The 22,839-nt window shown below is 42.0% G+C and overlaps 1 protein-coding gene across 2 annotated transcripts in view; it reads right to left on the reverse strand.

The window, feature by feature from the left end:
* Window positions 1-466: 466 nt before the first annotated feature.
* Window positions 467-22,839, reverse strand: part of LOC146191476 (copper-transporting ATPase 1-like) — a 47,515-nt gene continuing 25,142 nt past the window's right edge. For both annotated transcript variants that reach the window (XM_084602003.1, XM_084602002.1), the window contains exons 15-21: window positions 19,761-20,031; window positions 18,235-18,390; window positions 15,716-15,858; window positions 15,415-15,618; window positions 13,299-13,416; window positions 8,798-8,900; window positions 467-8,491 (exon numbers count right to left, since the gene is read on the reverse strand). In XM_084602003.1, the coding sequence (XP_084458129.1) occupies window positions 8,230-8,491; window positions 8,798-8,900; window positions 13,299-13,416; window positions 15,415-15,618; window positions 15,716-15,858; window positions 18,235-18,390; window positions 19,761-20,031 (1,257 nt within the window). In that variant the 3' untranslated portion in view covers window positions 467-8,229. The remainder of the gene's footprint in view (window positions 8,492-8,797; window positions 8,901-13,298; window positions 13,417-15,414; window positions 15,619-15,715; window positions 15,859-18,234; window positions 18,391-19,760; window positions 20,032-22,839) is intronic.

Here is a 22,839-nt window from a genome sequence, read left to right on the forward strand (position 1 = left end):
TGACTTTTTTTGTTTTTGATAGAGCTACCTAGTAAGAATGGCAAGACGTCGGTAGGAACCTTGTCATCCCAAGAAGAAGACAAGCCCCTGCTAATATGTTGCCTTGGAAATTGGAACTCCCCCTCAACTCTTGTTCAGTTCTCTTTCATACTGTGTAGCCATCTTCTTCCCCTCGTTCCACACTCAAGTCTTTTACCTTGTGACCTATATGCATCAATTAAATGAATTTCCAAAATGGAACATTGCATCGCAGAAGAAATCAGTTTTCCTCTCTATGTGAGGTTGGTGCAACTAAGTCAGACATCCGACTTATCTGACCCCAATGTGACCAGCCTTTCTACAGCACTGCTGTTAGCAGACGCAGAACAGTTGTGGTGTAAATTTGAGCAGGAAGTGATCACAAGCTTTGCTTTGTTACAAAGCCTGGTATCTCAGTAAAGGTATTACTAAGCAACAGACCAGCAAACCGCGAAGTACACAATGTAGCAGGAAAGGCACACGGTTACAATGAGTTTAATAAAGGCTCAAGCCAGTACACACAGTAAATGGTCATTGTAAGCATTCGAGTATAAATGCAATCTGATATTTCTTTGCTAACATACCACGTGGTACATTTCGTTCTCTCAATACGGGATCTGAAGACAAGATACAAAAAAATGTGGATGGGGAGGCAAAAAGAATGACCATTCATGTCATAGTTTTAGCAATTTCATTTTGCAAAAAACACCCGCATTCACCCGTACTACTATTGGTCCCAAGTAATACATCCTTAATCAAAAATCTTCAAGCCACATTGCTTGGTTTTCAGCCATATACGCTCATGACAAGTGTGAAGCTCTAAATCTCTGCAGCATGAGGATAAACCCCTGTCCTCACCTTTGAAAACCTTTCTGTTAAAGGTATCGTGCTCTTCTAAAGGCCTCAAAAGAAAACTGTGCAGCTTGGATTCTGATTTAGGTAGTACTTGAACACTGGCATACCGCCAGTGAGATGTAGCAGTGCTTATAAAATCTCGCTGGTAAAAGTTGCATCCCCTCTGCCCCAAGATAGACAATATTTTGTACACAACTAAAGATGACTTTTTTCAAGCACATCTCAAAAGAAAAAAAAAATGATGACCTAATTTTGTAAACAGCAAAAGCAAACTTTTCAGTACCTGATATTAAGGCATTTTTGATTGCAATGTTGAAAAAGATCAGCCCTCAGGAAACCTTTTCAATCCTTTTATGCATAGAACTTCCGAAGCATCTAAGTCTAGGTTGAGGCCTAATCTGTATGCATAGCACAAGACAATTTTTGAATGCGAAAGATTAGCAGACATCTGCGTTAATATAAAAAGTGGCTTTTGATCGCTTGGAACAATAGACGTAGGTTACAGCTACCTACTCTACAATCAAAGAATGCAGAGCTATGGATGCATCAGGCCAATCAGCCATATCAACAGGAAGTATCACTGCTTCTGCTCTTTCCTAGCCACAGCATAAATGGGCTACAGTGAGTTATTTACTTCTCAACTTCATGATATAATGCAAATTAATATTGTGCAATGATAATGTTCATTAAAAGTCTGCCTGCCACTTTAAAATATCCTTCACCAAAACTGACAGTCTCAGTTAACATTACTGTAGAACTGGGTGTAAGGCATGTAATGTACATACACCAGCATGCAGTGATATACAGCTTTCCAGATTTGTAATAATATCGCCTGAGCGTCCATTCACCGATGCAGTGGTGCCAAGGTGATGCAGAGCGAAAATTGTGTATTGGCTATGTTGCTGGAGAGAGTTTTGTGTACTTAGCAACACGTTCCCAAAGAAGAAAGCGTTATAGTCGAATTTTGATAACATTTGTGCTGTCTGTTATATGTTTGATTGTAATTCATTTTCAAAATACCATGTGCTCCGCTAGCCTTCTGGGTTTGCTTAGTTGATAAAGCGGCTGCACTAACTAGGCAGGTCCAGGGTCCGAAATATGCGGCAGGACTAATAAGTTTCTGTCAGAGCCATTAAGCTCTGCACCCACATGGCTGGGCTTGGGTAGGCGCTAGTGAGCAGTCTCTCCCTTATAACTAAATTAGTATGCCCCTACTGAAGGTCCCCTAAAATTAGTTTTTCCTAACTAATATTGCAAGTGCACTCTTTTTGGTACCACCCACTCTATATGTAGTGGATAAATAGTTCCAGCTTCTTTGCACTCGACTGTATAACAGACGATGATTGGAAGGGGTTGCTCTACATTTACCAAAACAGCAGATACCAGATGACTGTACTATCAACAGCAGGAATTCTGGGCACACCTCGGCACCCACAATGCATTCACTCATTTCTCCTTAATCTTCAGGCACAGCAATGCCGGGCAGTCAACACTCACACAATATTACTAAAAATATGGAAGGCTGTACAAAGGCTCAGTGAAAAGTATTGCATCACCCTGCAATGCTTATTGCAGCAAAAAAGCCTTCATGAATGCTAAATGTGTTTCCTTGCAACCCCAAAGCACGTGCTCCTTCTATGCTCAGGTTTTGCCAGCTCTCAGCAGAAATGATGGTGCCTCTAAAGGTTGCACTTTTCACCCACACCAACCTCAAAAACATCCACGGTGAAATATTTCTTCCAAGCTTTCTTTTTTTTCTTAAAAGAATAACTGAAGGTCCTTACACAGGGAAATAATAACAATATATAAAGGGTGGCAAAAGTTTGTATTTTTTACATTAGCTCATAGCAAGAAAAAAAAGCATGTGTCACAAACTGACAGCTGACATTCACCTCTAAAGGTTGCAGTTTCAATTTCACATTTTCCACCTCTAGAAGCGACAGTTTCGATTGCACATTTACCACCTCTAGAGGTTGCAGTTTCAATTCCACATTTTCCACCTAGAGGTAGCAGTTTCAATTCTACATCTGCCACCAGAACACTGCACCTAGCAGCCAAACCATATTGTAAGGAAGAGCTGACAAGGATAATATACATTTTCTATGCCACCTTGGCTATACTTTCCCTGTAGGTGCAAGATTTTTCAATCAGCGCTCATACCAAGCCGCAATAGAACTGGAAGAGCTTTAAATTATCTTAAAGGGCATTACAAATAAACATTACCTGAGCCGACACAATTAATAAAGAAACACTCAGGACAGCTTATATTAATAGAGTATCATGTTCTAATATCAGAGACCACTCTCACCAAAAACAGAGCTCTCATAAGCTAGAAAGTAGCTAAAAAACATATATGTTGCCATCACCAGTCAGGTTTTTCTAAGTAAAATGCGAGCGACAACAACATTTTCAACAAGGATCTCGGAGGCAATGGCATGCTGCCATTCATATCAAAATAGTGGCAACAAAACACTTTTAATAAAGGCTTAATTAATTCTGATTGACTGACAGGAAGAGTTTTGAGTACAATTTTCCTGGCAATAATGTGTCTTGTGCTGCTGAACAGAACTCAATGTGGCAAGAAAGAGTAATCAGTAGACCTTTCCACAAATTGCAGCACCACGCCAGCCCATGGTGGATCTGCACAAAGCATGGTGGGAGAACGGAGCGATCGCCTCCTGTGTCAGCTGCTGGCAAACGTGTTAGCATACTTCGGCGCTGCTTTCTGCTGTTATGAGTCTTCTCGTGCACATTGTTGATGTTTCCTTACAAAATGCAGCAAGCACCGAATTTCTTTGGTGGTGAGCTACTAGTCTCTTCAATTTTGTAGTGACTTCTGAAGCGAAAGCCTCATGGCAACGAGCTGCGCCGTTCCACAGGAGTTCCGCCGCTGTGCTCACTATAGGGAGGAGGAGGAGGGCAACGGCATTCCAGCAGATGCACGTGCCGGCGTGGAGAGGAGAAGGGTTGTTTCTGCACTGCGCATGCGCGCGCCGACAAGAAGAGCTGCAGTCGACAAACGCCAGCCTTTGCGTGCCGGCTGATGATCCATGGATTTATAACGCAACACCTAACTGTGTAACACGATGCAAAGGAACAGTGGGCACAACAGAATTAACCAAAAACAGTGGGAAGTAGCAGTGTAGCGATGGCGCCGAGATGGCAGAGAAAAATTCTCCAGAGCACCGGCAGAATCGGAGAAGCGGACGGAGACGTGAGCACGGCGGCGGCAGTACGCAGCAGGGCTCAGTTTTCCCAAGGAGCTTTGCACGGCTGCTAGGTGGCGCGGCGGAATTACTGGAAAGGTCTATACTTATTGATGAAGATCAATTAATTCTTACTAATAATAATTGCACAGAATTGTCATCAGTGTCCTTTCAAGCCAAAGCTTACCAGCACTTACGAATGTAGATGTCATAAAATACAAATATTTCCCTACAATATATATATATATAAATGACACCTACAACAGACTTTTCACATTCATCTTGTGTTCTTAAGCTTGCATTTCTGAGCTAACAACTCACAAATCACTTTAAAAAACTGATGTCTACTTGTAACAGAAAACACATCAACTTCTATGGGCTTAAAACAACTATTCGGATTAAAAATTTCAATGTGTATTAAAGTAACAGTCGCTTTTGCTTTTGAAAGAAACTGGAAGCCATCAAACAGAAATTAACAAAGCACTCACTTTGTTTAACAAGCAAGAAAATAACAAGCACTCTTGCCACACCGACTGTGCTTTAGAGCTTTGAGCTTGCATTGTGTATGCTTCCACAGTCATACAGCTAAATACACATAGTAATATCACAGGGTATATTTCAAGCCACATACCAAAACAGACACACGCAAGAGTATATACTACGACACAGACATGCAATGACAACTCATGTACAGCCTCCGTCAAAAGTTTCTGAAACAGGACTTTGGCGAGAAAAAAAAAGTTCTATTTCTTTCCATCAAATCCTAAGCGTGATATAAACAGGCGCACAGTGTGAAATTCGCACGCCCTAGGTTAGTCTGCATATATCTATTCCACAATATGCGGCAGTACGACATCAATAATAATATCTTTTGCTAAAATTGCAGGTAATAAACTATTGATCCTAGGCATAAAGGACAAGATAGAAGATACATTGTTTCATTGCATCAATAGCTTATATGCAGCGTTTCTCGAATTACAAATTGTACAAGGAAAAAATATTTTGAGAAATAATCTTTCTTTCCTTGTTGGCAATAACCCCAAAATTATGCCTGGCTGCCATAATCTCAGGAATCTGCAAATGTTTAAAATTAAAAAAAAATTTCTGGTAAAACAAAAATGAACTAATAGCTTCACTTTTAAAGGAAACATTCCCTAAAAATCCTGGAAGCACTAGACACCGGGAGATGTTTCGGGGAAGCGTGCCCAGCCCAAAGAGTCAAATGGGCCTTTATAATGGCCGTAAAATACCTGCAAAAGAGGCTGCCTACTGTTAAGAAAGTAAATACTGGCAACAAAGAGACAGGTTTCGCTTTCAAGCTTTACGGCTGCAGATAATATGCAATAACAAAACAACAAGAAAACAGCCACTACTCTGAGCTTTGTTATACGAACGTTCCAGCACAACACCGTAGCACAGTCAACCAGTACCACATAGGATACCAAACAGTATTACTAGTGGCCTTCACAATTGCACACACAACACTAAACATAATGCACCAGCCTAAAGCCAACAAAAATTGCTACAGAAAACAGTTTTAACAAAAGTCCTGATAGCACCTTAACACGATGTGTTTGGAAACAAGTACTGACAGAAACGAAGGGAGACTTGTGGCATACACAAGGGCGTCTACACTAAAGTTTTTTTGAGATCCTCAAAATCGTGAAAAACTTGGAATTTCCTCGCTTCTGCGAGGTGACAAAGCATTGATGACTGCATTATGGAGGTTTCACAAGAAAATCTAAAATGCACCTTTCCGTTCATGGCCCAGTAATTAAGCTTTACAATATCTTGGTGTTTCAAAGACTTTTGTTTGCATCTGTATACTCAGACACAAATTATAATAGCTGAAAAACAATGTAGTTTTGGATACAGCGATGGGACAGCGGCAGCTCCACATCAAATAAGAGTTCGACGCACATAATGTTATTTCTCTCTCTCTCTCTCAACGATACCATAGCCAAGCCATATCTTTTCAGCTTTTCGACCAATAAGATTCTTGGCCAGAGCACGATAGCAGCACACTGGCTAAAAGTTTCCAACCTAAGCAATAGCAATTTACCGGTGTCTGTACATGCACCAATAAAAAAAAAAAAACGCACAAGAAGCACCTTATTTAAAATATATATATCCATGCCGTTAATTTTCAGCGTTCAGAGCTGTGGACACAACTGTCAAGTATGCATCAAAACTGCTTGAGCAATTCAAACCACACACTTCGCCATTTGCCAAGTGTCACTACATACTTACAGTTTCCATCGAAATCTGAAGAACATAAGTGCACACATTCAATTTCATGAATAATTAGAGGAACACCTCTTGCTAAGAATAAAATTTGGAGTCATTTTTCAATGCTCTCATATGTCCAAAAACTTCACTGCCTGCCAAAAGAGGCGGAAGTTGTAAAAAGCTGCAGTGTTTCTCTCATAAGAAAGGTTTGGGCATGCCCAGGCTAAAATCTTTGCATAGTTTTGGAAGATGCAAGACCAAAATATATGAAAAGCATGTTAAACATCTTTTACATAATGGGCAAATTACTATATATTCATGTGTATTGTAAAGTAAAATATTTAAGCCATTATTATTAAAACTAAGATACCAATGTGGCAGTCTTTCAAGATGGATCATTCACAAGCAACCGATCTTCCTAAAAAGTTCTTAGTTTCACTACAGAAACGAATAAACAAAACAAAGACTACAAGGGAAACAAATTAGCACTATAACAATTAATAAATAAAGAAGCAAAATGAACTACGAAAGAGTGCACGACATGTCGGCACATAAAAATTTACATGTCATGGTGGTCGCATTGCACATGTAATGGTTATACAGTAACCAATATATGAGAAAATAAAAGATATATATACATTTCGGCTATGCTGACAAACCAAAAGCCATTTCCTTTTTGATTCCACAATTAAAGGATAGCATGATAGTTAGTACAGTGCTGATAGATCACATAAAAGCAAAATATGTATTCACGCATGTGCAACAATCTGGGAAAATGTGCAACAGAATGCACGTAAATGTTTAAAAAAATACCAAGCTTTGTGCTCACTACATAAGTGAAATGCGAATAAGAATCTCAAAGAAACGTAAGTTTGACAGGCATGTAAACGGTTGCCTGAAAAGGAAAAATAAAAATAAAAATGCTATGTGTAAATATGTAGCATCAAAATGACATTACAGCGACCAACTAAGCAAAAATAAACACAATCAGCTCATGCTTGGGACATGGCAGTTATGCAAAGTCATTGTCATGTGAAGACTATATGTCCCCTCTAGCTTCACTGACAATATATATTAGACTACTTGAAATGATAGAAGCCAAATAACTTGACGACACAGAATCTCATTTTGGCACGCCACTTCATCCACAATCAAGCGGTGGCTTCAGCATCTGTTGACTCGACATTGCCCGGTACCCCCGCAAGCCTTCTGCTGAACTGCTCTATAAAGCGGACATCATCTACTAGAGCCACCGCTGACACTGACGCAAATATGCTTGTATAAAAAAGTGTTCCCTCAGACTGAACTTAGCCATATCACACACTACCTGAAGCTCCTTCCTCAAGATGTCACTGTACCGACACAAAATTCTCCATCTGTAAGTAATCATGCCTTCCACACCATACAAACACCTACTTGTCACTTCAAGCAACACATTGATGATACTTACTTCCTAGGAAAAAAAAAACACTGAGCATGAATCACCCCTTTCTAACATGCATCCACATATTTTATACATTTCAATATACTGCACCGCATACGCATACACTTTGGCCATTCTAGTGCCATGGAAATGCCTTGGGCTTGCAAACCACCACACCTTAGTCCTCAACAAAGTAGCGTATTTAACAAAAATCTTGGTCCACATGCGAGAAGAAAGTCAGCTGCTCTGAACACATCACTGTCCATGTAAAAGGCAGCCGGATATTGGAACTGTGGAACAATCCAAACAGAATAGTGAGGCACACCTGATACTATTTCCTGTTCAAAAAGCCTGGAAGAGATGACCTGCAGGCCATCAACTACGGTGGTTAATGGGCGTGCATCGTCGATCAACCTAGCTGCCATTCACACTTCCTCGTGGAAAAGCGAAAACGATGGCAAACAATCTGTGGACAGTCGGGAAGTCGGAATCATCCGTTTACGAGCACAAGTCTCCGTTCTCCTCGTCTTGACCGAGCAGCTGGCCTTGCTTGCTCTTCTCGGCTTTGTCTCTCAAGCTGCTGAACAGCATATTGAAAGTCGAGCCACGAATGGAGGATTTAAACTGCGGCTTAGCAGGAACGTCATCTAGGCCACAGTGGAGAGACAGGTCGTCACTGGGCCCGCGAGAGCTGCCCTGCCTCTGAAGTTCTGAGAGGTACTGCGGTGTCTCCAGTGTGTCTCTTCTTGGCTTGGTAAACCTAACGAGTAATAAATAGCCAACACAAGTTGTGGTTCAGCTCACAGCCCTAATAATAGTACCTTTGTTTTAGGTGAACAACACGCTGGCTCATGGGATTAGCTCGAAATATGGTTGGGCTATTTGGTTCTTTACGTGCCGAGAAACAATGAACTCTTTCCGTCACTGCATGTCTATTTTTACAAGTGCCCCGTAAAGTTCCAAAATATGCAAATTTGTCCACAGCGCTATCGTTAAGCCAGGCATGTGAAATGAGCTAAAAAAGCCTAACAATGAGCTCAGCAGAAAAAGCCATGCAACAACTTACATTCTCAGCATGAGTGAAAAAGAGACGACTGAGAAACTTGACATGGCCATTGCTGCAGCACCCATCCAAGGCTTCAGGACAACACCGTAGGGCATGAAAACACCTGCACAGCAAGACAACACCCACTTTTGAGTGAACCACTGAGAAACTAAGAAGCAAGCTTTGTTTCTTGCAGAAGAAATCAGAAGAGGCTGCCCTTGTGCTTACTACTTGCAAATCCTGGTGAACACTGGAAAACACAAACATTGGATGTAAAACAAACTCCATTACAAGAAAAGAATTCTGCGCTGCATTTTAAACCCACTGAGTGGAAGACGGAAACATTTTCTTTGTGTTATGACCACTATAATAAAGACAAAAAAGGAAAATGGAAGCACACCACATGAATAAAGACTTTGGTCTGGGCTAATTGGCTCATTGCCATTGGTGGATTAACACACAGCTAAAAGCTGGGACAAGAAAGAGAATAGACAACAGCACCGATCTTGTCCTTGTTTCTTAGCACTGGGTTAATCTACTGATACACCAATTGTTACTTTCTTTTTTCTTTGACGTTCAAGAGACTACAAGGCTCATACAAAAAAAAGAGTATATAATTAGCGCACTTCAGACAAGCAGAAAATGGCTTGACCAACCAAGTGTACAACCCATACCAAGGCGTATAGTCGAACAGTTCATAGACAAGAAATAAAAAATGGTAAAATAGTTCACTATAATTTGTTAAGAAAAGTCCACAAGAGCAGTGCAATTCAGTCACCGACAGGATGGCAAAAGAAGTGGGGTAGCCTTCATAGGTCAAGGTAATATACCTGGATATTAGGGAGTATCACAGTAGGAGTACCCAGACTCCACACCTCCCCCATGTGGCATTCAATTTCACTTGTACGAGAAATGCCCATGCTGTTTATTCAAAATTTCCAAAATTGACAAATAGTACAGCCGCCTGTCTGCCAGACCTACAAAGTCGAACCCCTCAATAACGAAAGCTCTCAAGAACGAAATTCTCGCGGCAATAAAAACTTCTTGTGGCCACGGCGAACTTCCATAGAGTTCAAAGCATCTTCCCCCTCTCAACAGCAAAGAGTTTTTAAAAAGCAGTCCCGCATTAACGAAAGTTTGAGGTAGTGGTCTGCAACAATTTTTTTTGGCCCGTCAGCCAGTTGGGAACAGAGAAGTGGCAGAACTACAGCAGCACACTCATCCGACAAGTCAGGCCCGTTCATTTCTGTCAAAAAGCACCGGCGCAGCAATTGCGGTTTACTTTATGTCGGTTCGGTAATGATGATGATAATAGCGAGATTTTTTTTTTTTTTTTTATGCAGTGAAAGCGGGTTTTTGCTAGCCTGTCTGTTGGCAACTACGCACGCATGTGATGTTTTTTGACAACACCGCTGCCAGAGCAACGAACCTTTCTTTTTCTTTTCGCTGCCCCACCGACCACGCTATCTCGCCATCTACCTCGTGCACGCCGATTTCACTCGTGACTTGCGTGTGTCCAGTTTCTTTTTCTTTTTTTTTTTTTTTTTTTGGCCTGTCGGAAACATGCCGCCTCCTGTCAAAAAGCAGAAGTTTTTGGCGCTGCAGCAAAGTCAGCAATCATCGCCGAAGCTGCAAGGCAGAAAGAAATCAGACATCGTGGAGGAATTCAGTATCCCGTGCAGCTCACTTTCTAAGATTCTGAAAGCCAAGAACAGCATCACGGTGGCACTTCAGAACGGCGCTCGCGCACAGAACAAGATGGTGGCAACGCCGGTCAACGAAGACACCAACAAAGCTGTATATCAGTGGTTCAGAGAGCGAACAAGATGCCTTTGTCTGGGAGTCTTCTGCAGTAGAAGGCGACTGACTTAGCGTGCATTCTGGGGCATGACAACTTTAAGGCGAGCACCGGATGGCTAAGCCGATTTAAAGCGCGACACTGCATCATCGCCAAAGTGTTGTCGGGGGAGTCTGCGAGCACCGACGCTGAAGTAGCATCGTCCTGGATGCAGGAAAGTTATGAAAGCACAATGGACAAATACGAGCCCTCCGAAATTTAAAATGCGGATGAAACTGGCTTTCTTTACGAAATGTTGCCTTCGAAAACGCTTGACGTGAAGGGACAAAAATGCCTGGAGGCAAGCTGAGCAAAAAGCGGGTGACAATACTTTTCTGCTAAAACATGGACGGATCCGACAAGCGTCCCCTCCTCGTGATCGGCTGGAGCAAGATGCCACGGTACTTTAAAGGTAACCGAAGGCTTCCGGTCGAGTACACTGCTAGCCAGAAAGCTTGGATGACGTGCGCAATATTCTCGAGCTGGCTGGAAGCCTTTCATGCGGATATGCAAAAGCAGGGCAGATCCATTTGCATTTTTTTAGATAACTGCAGTGCCCATCACGTTGAAGACGTTGTCCTGACGAGCGTCCGCTTAATTTTCTTCCTCCGAATTGCTCATCCATTACCCAACCTCTTGACTAAGGGGTTATTAAGTGTGTCAAATCTGCGTACCGTGCGAGACTCATCTGGCAGATGTTGTTAAACATATATATGAAGCGACTGATGGAAATTGATCTTTTTATGGTGCTGGAGATGCTTGCCGCGGCGTGGACAGCTACTTCGGCCACCCTTGTCCAGAACTGCTTCAGACACATCGGTTTTGCGGCTGGTCAGCATGCCTTTGCAGAACCGGAAACAAGTGTTCCTGCAAGCGGTGACAATCTGCAGCCACTAACTGAAGTATGGGATGCGCTTCGCAGTGTCGATAAAATGGTGCCAGACGCTGTTCAACTGGAGGACTTTTTGTGTGCGGACGCCGACTAGATCGTGCACGAAGAATTCAGCGACAGCGCTATTATCGACAGTGTGCGCAAACAAAATAAGGAGTGCGATGACGAGGATGGCGAAAACAAAGTGCAAGGAAAGCAAGTAAGCTCGCGTGATGTGCTTGATGCTTTTGATGGTATCCGCACTTTCCTTGACAGCCACGACGACAAAGCTATACATAGCTTATCTACTGCAAAGCCTGAGTCGTCAAGCTCTTACACAGCAGTGTGAAGCAGAGCAAAATACGCGACTTTTTTCATTAAATTTTCATTCTGGAAAGTAATGCTTATGCTTTTTTTTTTTTGTACGCAAACTTGCCATAAGGCATATTATATAAACTCATGTAAATGGTTTTCCGTGAGGAACCGGAGCAGGCTCCCGCTCTTAGCGTTGTCGGTGAGCTATTTAGAAAAGTCCTCTTCCCTTGTTGTGGTTAGTCCCACTTCGCGCAGAATCTGTGTCCTTGATTCCCTTGTCCCTGCACAAGTCCATAGCAGGTGGCGAACATCCACTTCTGCAGCTGGTCTTACTTGTCCATTTTTGCGACAGCGAAATTCTCGTGCGAACGAAAAACTTTTCCTTCCCCAGCAGTTTCGTTATTGCAGGGTTCGACTGTATTAGTTTTAAACGTAATCTCAGTCAACTCATATGGCTTTAGGCCACCGCTAAATGTAGACATGCACATGTTCTTAGTACCAGCATTTTTTTCTTCATGGTGCTGACACGGGCGACAATGCTCACCCTCATAGCAGCCTGAGAACAAAGGAAGTGAAATTTGTCTGGACTATTGCCCAATCCTCCTTACAGTCCTGGCCTGACACTGCAGAGTTTCATTTTTGCATTTTACAGATCCAATTTCAGAATATCGAGAGCATCATTTGCGCCATGAGGGCATGGCTGCACCAAATGATAAATGCTGGTACAAAGAAGGCACGCACGTTCTTGTTCACCGATGCCGCTAAGCCACATTGGCTGACCGAGACAGTGCTGAAAGGTAATAGGGTTGCAGATATGCAGCTTTACTCTTTGTGAATTTCATAAATCTTGATAAACGCTGGTCAAGCAAAAAAAATTAGGGGCATTACTTTGGGACAATACCCAGCATGGAATGCATATAGCTCCTAGTAACACTGCTAATCTCAGTGGCTATAGTGTAATGCTATACTGGCAAGTATAGTGTAATGCTATACTCTCCCCAGTATGCCGGTACCATTGGGCTTAGGTCACCCTATGAGGTAGTGTGCCCAGGATGTTTTGCCCACACTTAGAGGTAACAGAAAAGCGTTCAAATAGTGCAATCAAGCCCTTTTGCGTTCCCTCTCAGTATGAAACTACCTGTTCACAATGTTTCTGTTTGTAATCTCTATTTCTATTTCATTACTTCTACAGAAAGCAGCGACTTTTGAAATTTCTTTTAAAATACAGATTATTGCATTTTATTGCAAAGCCACAGTCTCACATAGAAATCGCCAGCTGAACTTTGAGCAACAGTGTAGTCACTGCAATTTTTAGGCAAAATTGCACCTCATAAATTTCTCAGAATGAGGTTTCCCAATTGTCAGCTTCACTTTCACTTAGAGTTGACGTTAGCAGACTGAACTGTTTCACTTATTGTCCTCTTAAAGCAAAGGTAAAAAAAAAATCTGAGACTATGTGCAATATGCGTACATGAACTTGAGCACTGCCACACACTTACCGGCTGCCAGTGGAATCCCGATGATGTTGTAAACAGTGGCGAAAAAGAAATTGAGACGAATTTTTCTCACGGTGGCTCTGGATAGAGCTATGGCCCCCACAACATCAAGGAGGTCGTTCTGAAATGCATTGATAATACAACAAAACTTCAAAACTTGATCAGGACAACTATCCCATATCCAAAAAGCCAGACACGTTTTCATGTAAAAGCTACCCTGTACAGTCAGGTCACCCGTGCCAGCAAAAATCTTTACTATACTATTAGTGTCTTTACTCCGTCAGTTGTTGGTGATGGCATGGTTCTAAGGATGGTCTGTTAGTTTATAAAAAGAAATCGGAAATACTTTTCTCTGAGTCACCTTCTCCCTACAATCACAGCCAGCTTTATTTTTTTATTTTTCCTCAATGTGCTCTGCATACTTTGCATCAAGATGGCAAAGCCTTCAGAAAGTTGGCTCCTCCTCACCAATAAACAGCCTGGTAATTAGACCATCTCATATAGGTCTGTTTTATCTCCATCGGTATCCATTTGCCTCTGAAAAGTAGAGGCCTTGCTATCCCCGAGCATGCGGGTGCCACGAGGTCATTCCATGAAAAATATGTTGCCACGACCACACTCTCTTCAGTAAAACCTCGTTATAAGAGACACTCAAGGGACCCGAAAAACATGTCTCTTGTAAGAAAGGTCTCTTGTAACCAAGAATTCTAAAATCACTGTGTTGATCAGTTTACTACACATCAGCATATAAATGCATTCACACAAATTAACAGGAAATTGTTCACGAAAGTTTAAAGAAGTTATTCATTACATGGCATGTATTTTTGTCAGTGCAGAGTGTATTACTTCCCAAATTCTGGAGGTAAAGCATTTCACTTTGCAAGCCTTCCTGTAGCTCTAATACCTTTGAAGCACTCTTACATGCTAGTCACCCTCAGATGATTCACAAAGAGAGAGACATCAGGATTCTGAGCTCAAATTTTAACAGCGAGGCGTTAAAAATGCTGGATGTCAGTCATGCATTTTGATTGGCTTCGTAGGTGACAGTAATGCGATGCCAGTGACTGAAACAGCGGGGTCATTTTGACTTTCCAATCACGGGGAAGCACTCCTCAGTTCCGGACGTATACAAAACGGACACTGATATGGAACAGAATTTAAATAAGGAAATGTATGAGTTGGTACGTTCCAGATGCATTGCATGAGCACACCTGGGTTGTGTCTCTTCTAAATAGTGAAGAATTTACTCCAGGGACCTGAAAAAGTTGTCCGTAGTAACCGAGTGTCTCTTGTGACCATGTCTCTTGGCTGCAATGTTGTTAACATGGCAGACATAGGAAAACCAACCAAACCATTTTCAAATGTCTCTTATAACCGAGTGTCTCTTGTAACAGTGTCTCTTGTAACGAGATTTAACTATAACCATTTTTTTGTTAATTTAGGATGTCCTAACTACAAAAAAAAAGTGTGCAGTTAGGCAAAATAGGATCAGTGATCACTTTCACTTTACTATATCAGAGCTTCGCTGTACCTGAGTTTACTATAGTTAGGTTCCACAGCAACTGAATATTAATGAATCATAATTTATTCAAACATTGCTAAATTTTCAATGGCAGTAAGGTAGGTTCGCAAGTGTACTCATCTGAGCAATGCATTTCTTGAAGCATCATCGTAAGGTGGGGGCCTATTAATGCAAGAGAATTAAGGCACACACTGCCAGAAAACCACAGGACATAACAGAATTCCCTCAACAGTCAACAAAATGATGATGTCACAAGTTGTGACATCACTCAAATATCACTGTAAAGTGGATCCCAAAAAATTAAGTTGGGGTAAGATGGGAACTAAACCTAGAACTGCTGAGTCGCGAGTCAGGTATATCATGCATAGACCACTGAAGCACGTTCATTCAAATCGGAAGCCTGGTGTGTGTTGTGATGAATTTTGAGTGCTCTGTAAAGATGCTCCTTCAGTAACCTCTCCTGCCTGGACAGCGTAAAAAGATGCAGTCACCAACTGGTGTGCATATGACATACGATGATTATATGGAGCTATGCCATTAAACATGCTGACAGCTTGCACCTTGTGCTTCTGTCCCAAACACAGATCCAATACTCACGCGAACAAGAACGACGTCGGCAGCCTCAACAGCGACATCGGTGCCGTTGGCAATGGCGATACCAATGTCAGCTTGAGCCAAAGCTGGGGAGTCGTTGATACCATCGCCCACCATGGCGACACGACGCCCCTGCTCTTGAAGCCGCCGGATCGTCATAACCTTGTGGGATGGAAGCACTTCTGCATAGACATGCTTGATGCCAACCTAGAAAAAATGTCAGCAGTAGGCGCAATCAAGAAATATGCAAAGAAGGTTGAGTTTCCACATCATCTAGGTGTACAGAGTCCATGCTAGCACACACCTGTCGAGCAATGGCAACTGCCGTGCGCTTGTTGTCTCCAGTCAGAAGAATCACCTCGTGGCCCATCTTCTTCAGCGTGTACACCGTCAAGTGGGCTTCCGGTTTGACTGTGTCCGCAACTGCTAGCATGCAGACCAGAACTCCTGCCATTGGGAACACAGAACGGAAAGTCGCAGCATACAACACGCAAAAAAAAAAAAAAAAAACGAAAGAAAAAATACAATAAAATATTCACTGCACTGCAACTATTTTGAGGTAGCTCCTCAAAAAATATGTTACCAAGGCATACTTGTCCTGTTTACGAATAACCCGTGAATGTAAATGTAAATTGGTTCCAGGAAAGGTAAGACACAATATCTGTCACACTTCTCGGTGGACACCTGAACTGCAAGGGAAAGGGAGAAGGTGGGTCTGAAAGAATAAAGAGTGAAAGAGGTGCCTACAAGAGGGCTCCGGAATAATTTCGAACACCTGTGGATCTTTAATGTGCACTGACATCGCACAGCACACAGGCACATTTGTGTTTCGCTTCTATTGAAACACTGCTGCCGCGTTTGGGTTCAAACCTGGGAACTCTGGTTCAGCAGCCGAATGTCTTAACCACTGAGCCACTGAAATGTTCTGAAATGTTTCACCTAGTTGACCAACTCGAGAACATGACCTTCGGAGCCACAAACTACCAGACGCGGCAAACCAACATCTCCAATTACTAAATGTGCCGAATAAAGGTAGCGCGCTCCTGCAACAAATTTTTTTGCTTGAGTCGTATTTCTTGGTGTGTTTGGTTAATTCGAAAACCCGCTTAATTCAAAGATTTCTCGCGGTCCTGATCACTTTGAATTAATGAGGTTTTACTGTATTTTAGCGAGTGAAAACCGATATAGATATTTGGCTGATTTCTCGATTGACATATTAACACTCCAGGTAACTAAATCACCTGAGAAATAGGTCAAATGCTACGTCTAAATCCATTTAGGACTGAGTGAACAGTGGTCATTTGGTTTTAAGCAAATATATCTAATAATTATTGTACTACATGACAAAACTGATCAGCAGAAGAAGCATTTCAAAACCATGCATATTTTGCCAACACTCAAGGCCATTAGATGAAAAAAAGGAAAGAGTGCAATAAGCTTTGTGAGACTTTGAAGATGTGTCGACTTTTTGCAGAAATAGCCACTGGAAATTGAAGGAGCTGACCTACGGACGCAGCCAACATATTTTAGGGGTGTGGACCTATTTGGTGCTGTGATGCAGTTGTTGTCTTTAAGCGGTGACTCTACGAACACTTGCTAGGCTTGAGCACAGCACCTTGGTTATGCACCTGTCATGGTCCCATTCCAGAGGTGTGTTAAACCGGAACGACACAAAGCAAGTGTTGTGCAGATGTTAACTGCTTGACATGAATAGTTCAGGATTTCGGCACTACCAAGCATTCGAATCAAATCAAATATCAAATACTTGTCTATTTGACTGGACATTCGAAGTTACTGAATATTTACACAGGCCAAATTCTATTCCATTTCATTACTCAGATAAGCATTATTTTTTTAAGATAAACTGATGTTAAAATGTCATCACTATACAACTTACTCATGAGAATCCCAATCAGACAAATTAGCACAAGTGGCTTCCTATCGAGGAATTATCGTCTTTTGAGCACTACTGCCACGTCCTTTACATGAACTGTCTGAACATCTATGCAAAGCGTCCAAATAGATGATAGCTGCAGATGTAGCCATAAGGACGAACAACTTGGTGAAAATAGAATCACGACATTGAAGCGTACAGGCAATAAAAAAAAAAAGAGAACACCCCGTGGGATGAATCTGAAACTGTGCTCTTTTTCATGCCAACATGCAACCACAAGATGAAGCAGAAACTTGGTGGCAACCAAAAGAAGTGCACTTGACAGCGTCGGATCTGAATAAGCAAAGTTTACGGCCAGATTATATCTGCACCTCCACATCATACCTTCTTGTTCACTCCATGTGACAATTAGAGGAGACGATTTCAAAAATCGTGGCACATGCAGCAGCTGGTACAGTAAAATCTCGCTAATTCGACCACAATTAATTCAGAAACTTGGATAATTCAAACTAGAAGCGCGGTCCCAATCAACGCTCATGTAAATCTATGGTGCACGGCGCTCGTCAATTTGTACGTGGCTGAGCTTGCTGTGGTTAATATGGATGGGAACTCATGTTAAGGTACAACCGGTACTGCTAGCGATCACTGGAATAGACCTCCTCAAACCCTAATTGCACAAAACAGTGGTGCCTGCACATTTTGCATGTGCTAAGGCAGGCTTGATAATTAGAAGCTCCTTTATTTCCAAATAATGGCTAAGCCACATAGTTTTCGTATCGCTGCCCTTAATTCAATGTCGTTTGTGGCCGAATAGAGTTTACTGTACAGCAGTCGTCATACATCTCAAAAAGGAGGTGCAACAGGGCACGTATGTTTTTCTACAGAGGTAAAAAAACGTAACAAAGCAAACATGGGGAGAATGGTCGTACCGTCAATGGCACAAAGCACTGCTGTCTGGCCCTTCTCCTCATGCTGCTCCATCAGGCCACTCACTTCCATGTCGACTGCAATACCGTTACGATGCATCCACTCCCTGTTGCCAATGAGGACCACATTACTGCCAGCATGGGGGGCCAAGTGGTCGGCTGCAAAGGGCAAGACCTCTCTATACATATACTGCATTCACCGCTGCTGCTGACAGAGATGAAAGGTTAGAATCCATAACAGTGAAAGAAGAGTTTTGCAAAAGAATGGGCAGAGACAAGTGAGAGAAAAGTATGAGAAACGAAGGTGTAAAACATTAATTTTTCCCACTTGATTCAGCAACATTAAACCCTGTGATGGTTTCTGCCTATGTCTATGGTAGCGGAATTCCATACCGCATGGTTTTTGCCGAGCACAAACAATGCCGATGTTCTGTTTGAAATTTCACACCCTACTGGATATACAAGTTCAGTGGGAGGTGCTGCCACATTCTAGGACTTGCAAGAAGTGTTTACAAAAGTTACTCATGATACTGTTTTACAGAAAAGGAGAGAACTGATTTTGGTTTTCAACATGCCGCATGGTTTACGGGGATGTGCTTTCATGGCTTCGATTTTCCATGTGATCCCAACGGTGGTGCGTGCAAGTTAATTTTAACTAAACTTTTACTGGCGCTCTCTAGGAGAAGCCTACAAATGTTGATTACCATCTTTATTAGCGCTCTCCTTAGTTTGTATAGTACCAACCCTCACAGGGTATCACTGCTCTCCACAGTTACCGAGTTTTCCTCCGAGGCATTCAGATGCCTGGTAACGTGGCATTATGACCACATGTGACGTCACCTCTCTCGACAGTGACAGCAATGTCCCTTCAAACTAAAATTTTTCCCCATACACTGAGTTTGAAGCAGATGACAGCTGGTCCTTACCTCCTCTTTGGACAAGATACACTTCCGAAAAAATGGAACATTTTTGTCCGTTTAAGTGATGATGCACCCAAATTACTGTCTCTTTTTTTGTCCTTTTTTCTTTTTCCACCTGCCCTCATTTTGTTTATTCAAAATCAGCGATAAAAGCTGGCCATCTCAGAGAGTTTTTTTCGATTCAACCATCAAAGGTTTAGCTCTTACCACTATGCACACAAAGTCTGGTATGAAGACACTATAATTAACCTAAAACCTGCCCATCAAATCATATCACACAATACCATATACAAAGACCTGCGCAACTTTGTCAAAAGATATACTCCTCAACTATGAGTGCTTCAGAAAAATAAGCCTCGAGTACAATAAATGTGTCATACCTACGAAGCTAAGCTTGTTCCTTCGGCAGTTCTTTTCTTTTTCAGACATTTCAAGAATTGAGGTAGCATACAATGATGCAACATAAGACAAATCATAACTACATATTATTTTTACTTTTACAGCTGTATGTTGAAGCGAAGCTCTTGTGTACGGACGAATGCTTTATTGCATTAAAACAAGGTGAATATAGCCCAGCTAACTTATGAAAGCTCTAAGAAATTTTCTTACCTTGTGGGTTTGGCAAGTCAACCAAAATGTTTGACGGTGGACTCAACAAGGTGTCCCCACGAATGTTTGCAGGAAGTGTCCACCGGTCAATTGTTACTTGCTCAGAGGAAGACACGCAGCCACCTAGAGGGCGCCGAGTTTTAGCAACCAGCTGCTCCAAATCGACAATGCTGCTCAGCATGGCATCAGTGCCAGATACTCGGCACCGCAGGCCACAACCGGGCACTGCTCCAAAGTCCTCGCACTTGCCCAGTGAGTCAGTCTTCAAGGTCTGCATTGGACGCAATAAAGAGGGGCCAGATCCAGAAATGTTCACTAAGGAGCAATCATTGCACAAGGTAACTAAAATGCAAGATAGCAAGCAACGAATAAGTAGCATCGATAAATATGTGACTGAGGCGCAAGGTTACCAAAACGTGAAGGGATAGGGGACGGTGTCATGAACTATGTGCAGATGTTTAATAGTCGCTAGTTTGGCTGAGAATAAATTACACAAAAATGGCACCGTAACTGAAAGGTGCTTGTTGCATCCCTTTACTGTTGTTGCTTCGATCACAGATGCAGGGAAGGAAAGAAGATGGGGGAAGAAAAAGATGATGGTAGGAACCCAGACCACGAACCTCATATGAGACATGGTGGCAGCCATTTTCCCACTTCTTCCTGAATATTTTTGTGCTAAAGATACGTGGACCAGAGTTGGCAGTTGTAACTAAAGACGCTCCTGACATCACAGCTGACGTGAAAAACCTTACCAGAGCATCGATGCACTCAGCAAAATGTGAATGCAAGAAAAAAGTGAAGTGCGAAGAAAAGCAAAGGCACCAAAAAGTATAAGCATTGAATGAATATTGTGCTTAACAAAAAAAATGTGTGAGCAATCACTGCGACTGATGTGGAAGAAAATGTCTGAGTGGTCTAAAGCAGCAGCTAGAAAAGTTCATCTGTTTGCGATGCAAATCTCGTTCGAAACCCAAAGTATGCTCAGGCAGTGGTTTCAGCCAACAGAGCTCCAGACTGAGCAATGAGCAACTTTCTTACGTGAAAGCATTTCTTGGCTCATGAATGACGTCACCAAAACATGTCACCAAAGCGTGTCCCTAAAGCGTGTTCTCATGAGCTTACATTTACGGAAGAAAATCGTGTCAATGCCAAAAATCGAATCATCATCCTTCGGTGTCTCAGCTAAGTGCCTAACCACCACTCTACCCCTACCGTATTTACATGATTGCAAGTCAACCCCTTTTTTAAAATTCGAAAATGCGAAGTGGGGGGGGGGGGGGGGGGGGTCGACTTACAACCGAAACCAAACTATGGCACTGTTAATAACAGCAAGATAAAAACTATATCAGGGAGGCTACGGTGAATTTGTTTACTCCACGGCCTTAAGTATAACATTCAGTTAGTATGCGTGCTTCTCGGGAAGAATTTCTTTTTTTGTTTAATAACTTTTAATGCGCAGCACAAACTGCACCTGCGGGAGTGTCGATAGTTTACGGAAGGCCCGCTGGTTGATGGAAGAGCTGACGCCAATCATTTGTTGAGTTCGCACTTTCGGCTTTTGACTTTACGATCAGCCACATGTTCGTCACGAGCTCTCCAGTCCGAAAAGCATTCGGCGCTTGTTCCATGCAGAGTTCAAGAAGGTGGCTATCATTTATGCTGAAGAAAAAACTGCACTATGGGCCCAAGTTCGAAGCTTCTAAACGGGTTATGTGGGAGTGGCGGTGGCAGCGAGACAAAACTTTCAATTGTGATGTCAAGCAAAAAGGCTTCCAAGGGATAGGGCTGGTATGCTATCCAGAGCTGGAAGCCAATCTTGCAGCATATATTGCCGAAATACATGATTTGGAGTGGAGACTAGTAGTACAGCCAGGCAATAAATTTTCGTTGCCGAAATCATCCACAGGTATGTTTTTCTGTTTTTCTTTTTTTTTTTTCAGGGCGTGATTTGGGGGGTCGACTTACATTCGAGTCAATTTATAATCGTGTAAATATAGTACATCCTCCGAACATGTCGATAAATCTCCTTATGTAGCACAAAGACGCTGGAGGGCGTTGTAGTAGGAAATAAACTCACAAAAACAAAATGCAAACAAACCTTAATTAAAAAATGAAATCAAGATTAAAAGAAATAAAATTAAGAGGCTCTATAACAATTAAAAAAAAAAAAAGAGCTCCAGTGCAGGTTATGCAGTGCTCTCAAATTTGAATAAATATGCTATACAGTTACAACTATGGTGAATGTTTATTTTCTACACTGCTACACCTGTGGCTTCATGACACCAGCATAGGACCGGATTTCACACTTTAACGCTCGTGCGCGAAAACTTGACTGCATCAAAATGCAGCAAGTTTCTACACTGAATAATAAGGTGTGCACAACATTAGAACTACATATACACAACATGATGTGGAAAAAATATTTGCCTTGGACTTAAATGAAACAAAATACCACAGCGCTGTTCCCGTCTACTCGCTTGTCCTATGTTTGTTGCGCTGTGTATTTAAAAAAAAAAAATGATGCACCAACTAGCCCAACTCACAGCTCTTTTGCAACCACTGTTTTATTATGGTCAAATGAATGTTTTTACCTTCTTCAAATACTTTCAGATGGGTGTAGCAAGTCCAATGCACTCAGTGTTGCCAAGTCAAAAATAGAAAACCCGCCACCCACTAACAACCACTAAATCCAATATTTGCATTAAAAAAACCACGTTTTACACTTTAATTTATTTCGCTGCAAAGCATATACAACTAAGCGTATAATTACCTTTAAATACAATAGAAAGCACTTTTCCTTTGACTAGAAACTTCAAAACTACGAACACATTAATTTTCAGGTAATATCCACTTTCCTTCTGCATCTTTAGAATAAAGTTGCAAAAAAACTTCTTCCTTTCCTGATTGCAAACTATTGACTACTGCCGGCACTTTCACTCGAGCATTCTGCGAGCAACTATCCGCTCACACCGCCAGTTCTTAGTGGGATCCTGCCAATGTACACCTTCATATTATGTCGATATTCCGGATCACATCCGTGAGCAGTTAGTAGTTAGAGCGGCATTCTCAGTGCACTGGC

The sequence above is a fragment of the Amblyomma maculatum genome, chromosome 4 (genome assembly GCF_055883805.1).
Source record: "Amblyomma maculatum isolate TAMU_Amacu chromosome 4, ASM5588380v1, whole genome shotgun sequence".
NCBI classification, from domain to species: domain Eukaryota; kingdom Metazoa; phylum Arthropoda; class Arachnida; order Ixodida; family Ixodidae; genus Amblyomma; species Amblyomma maculatum.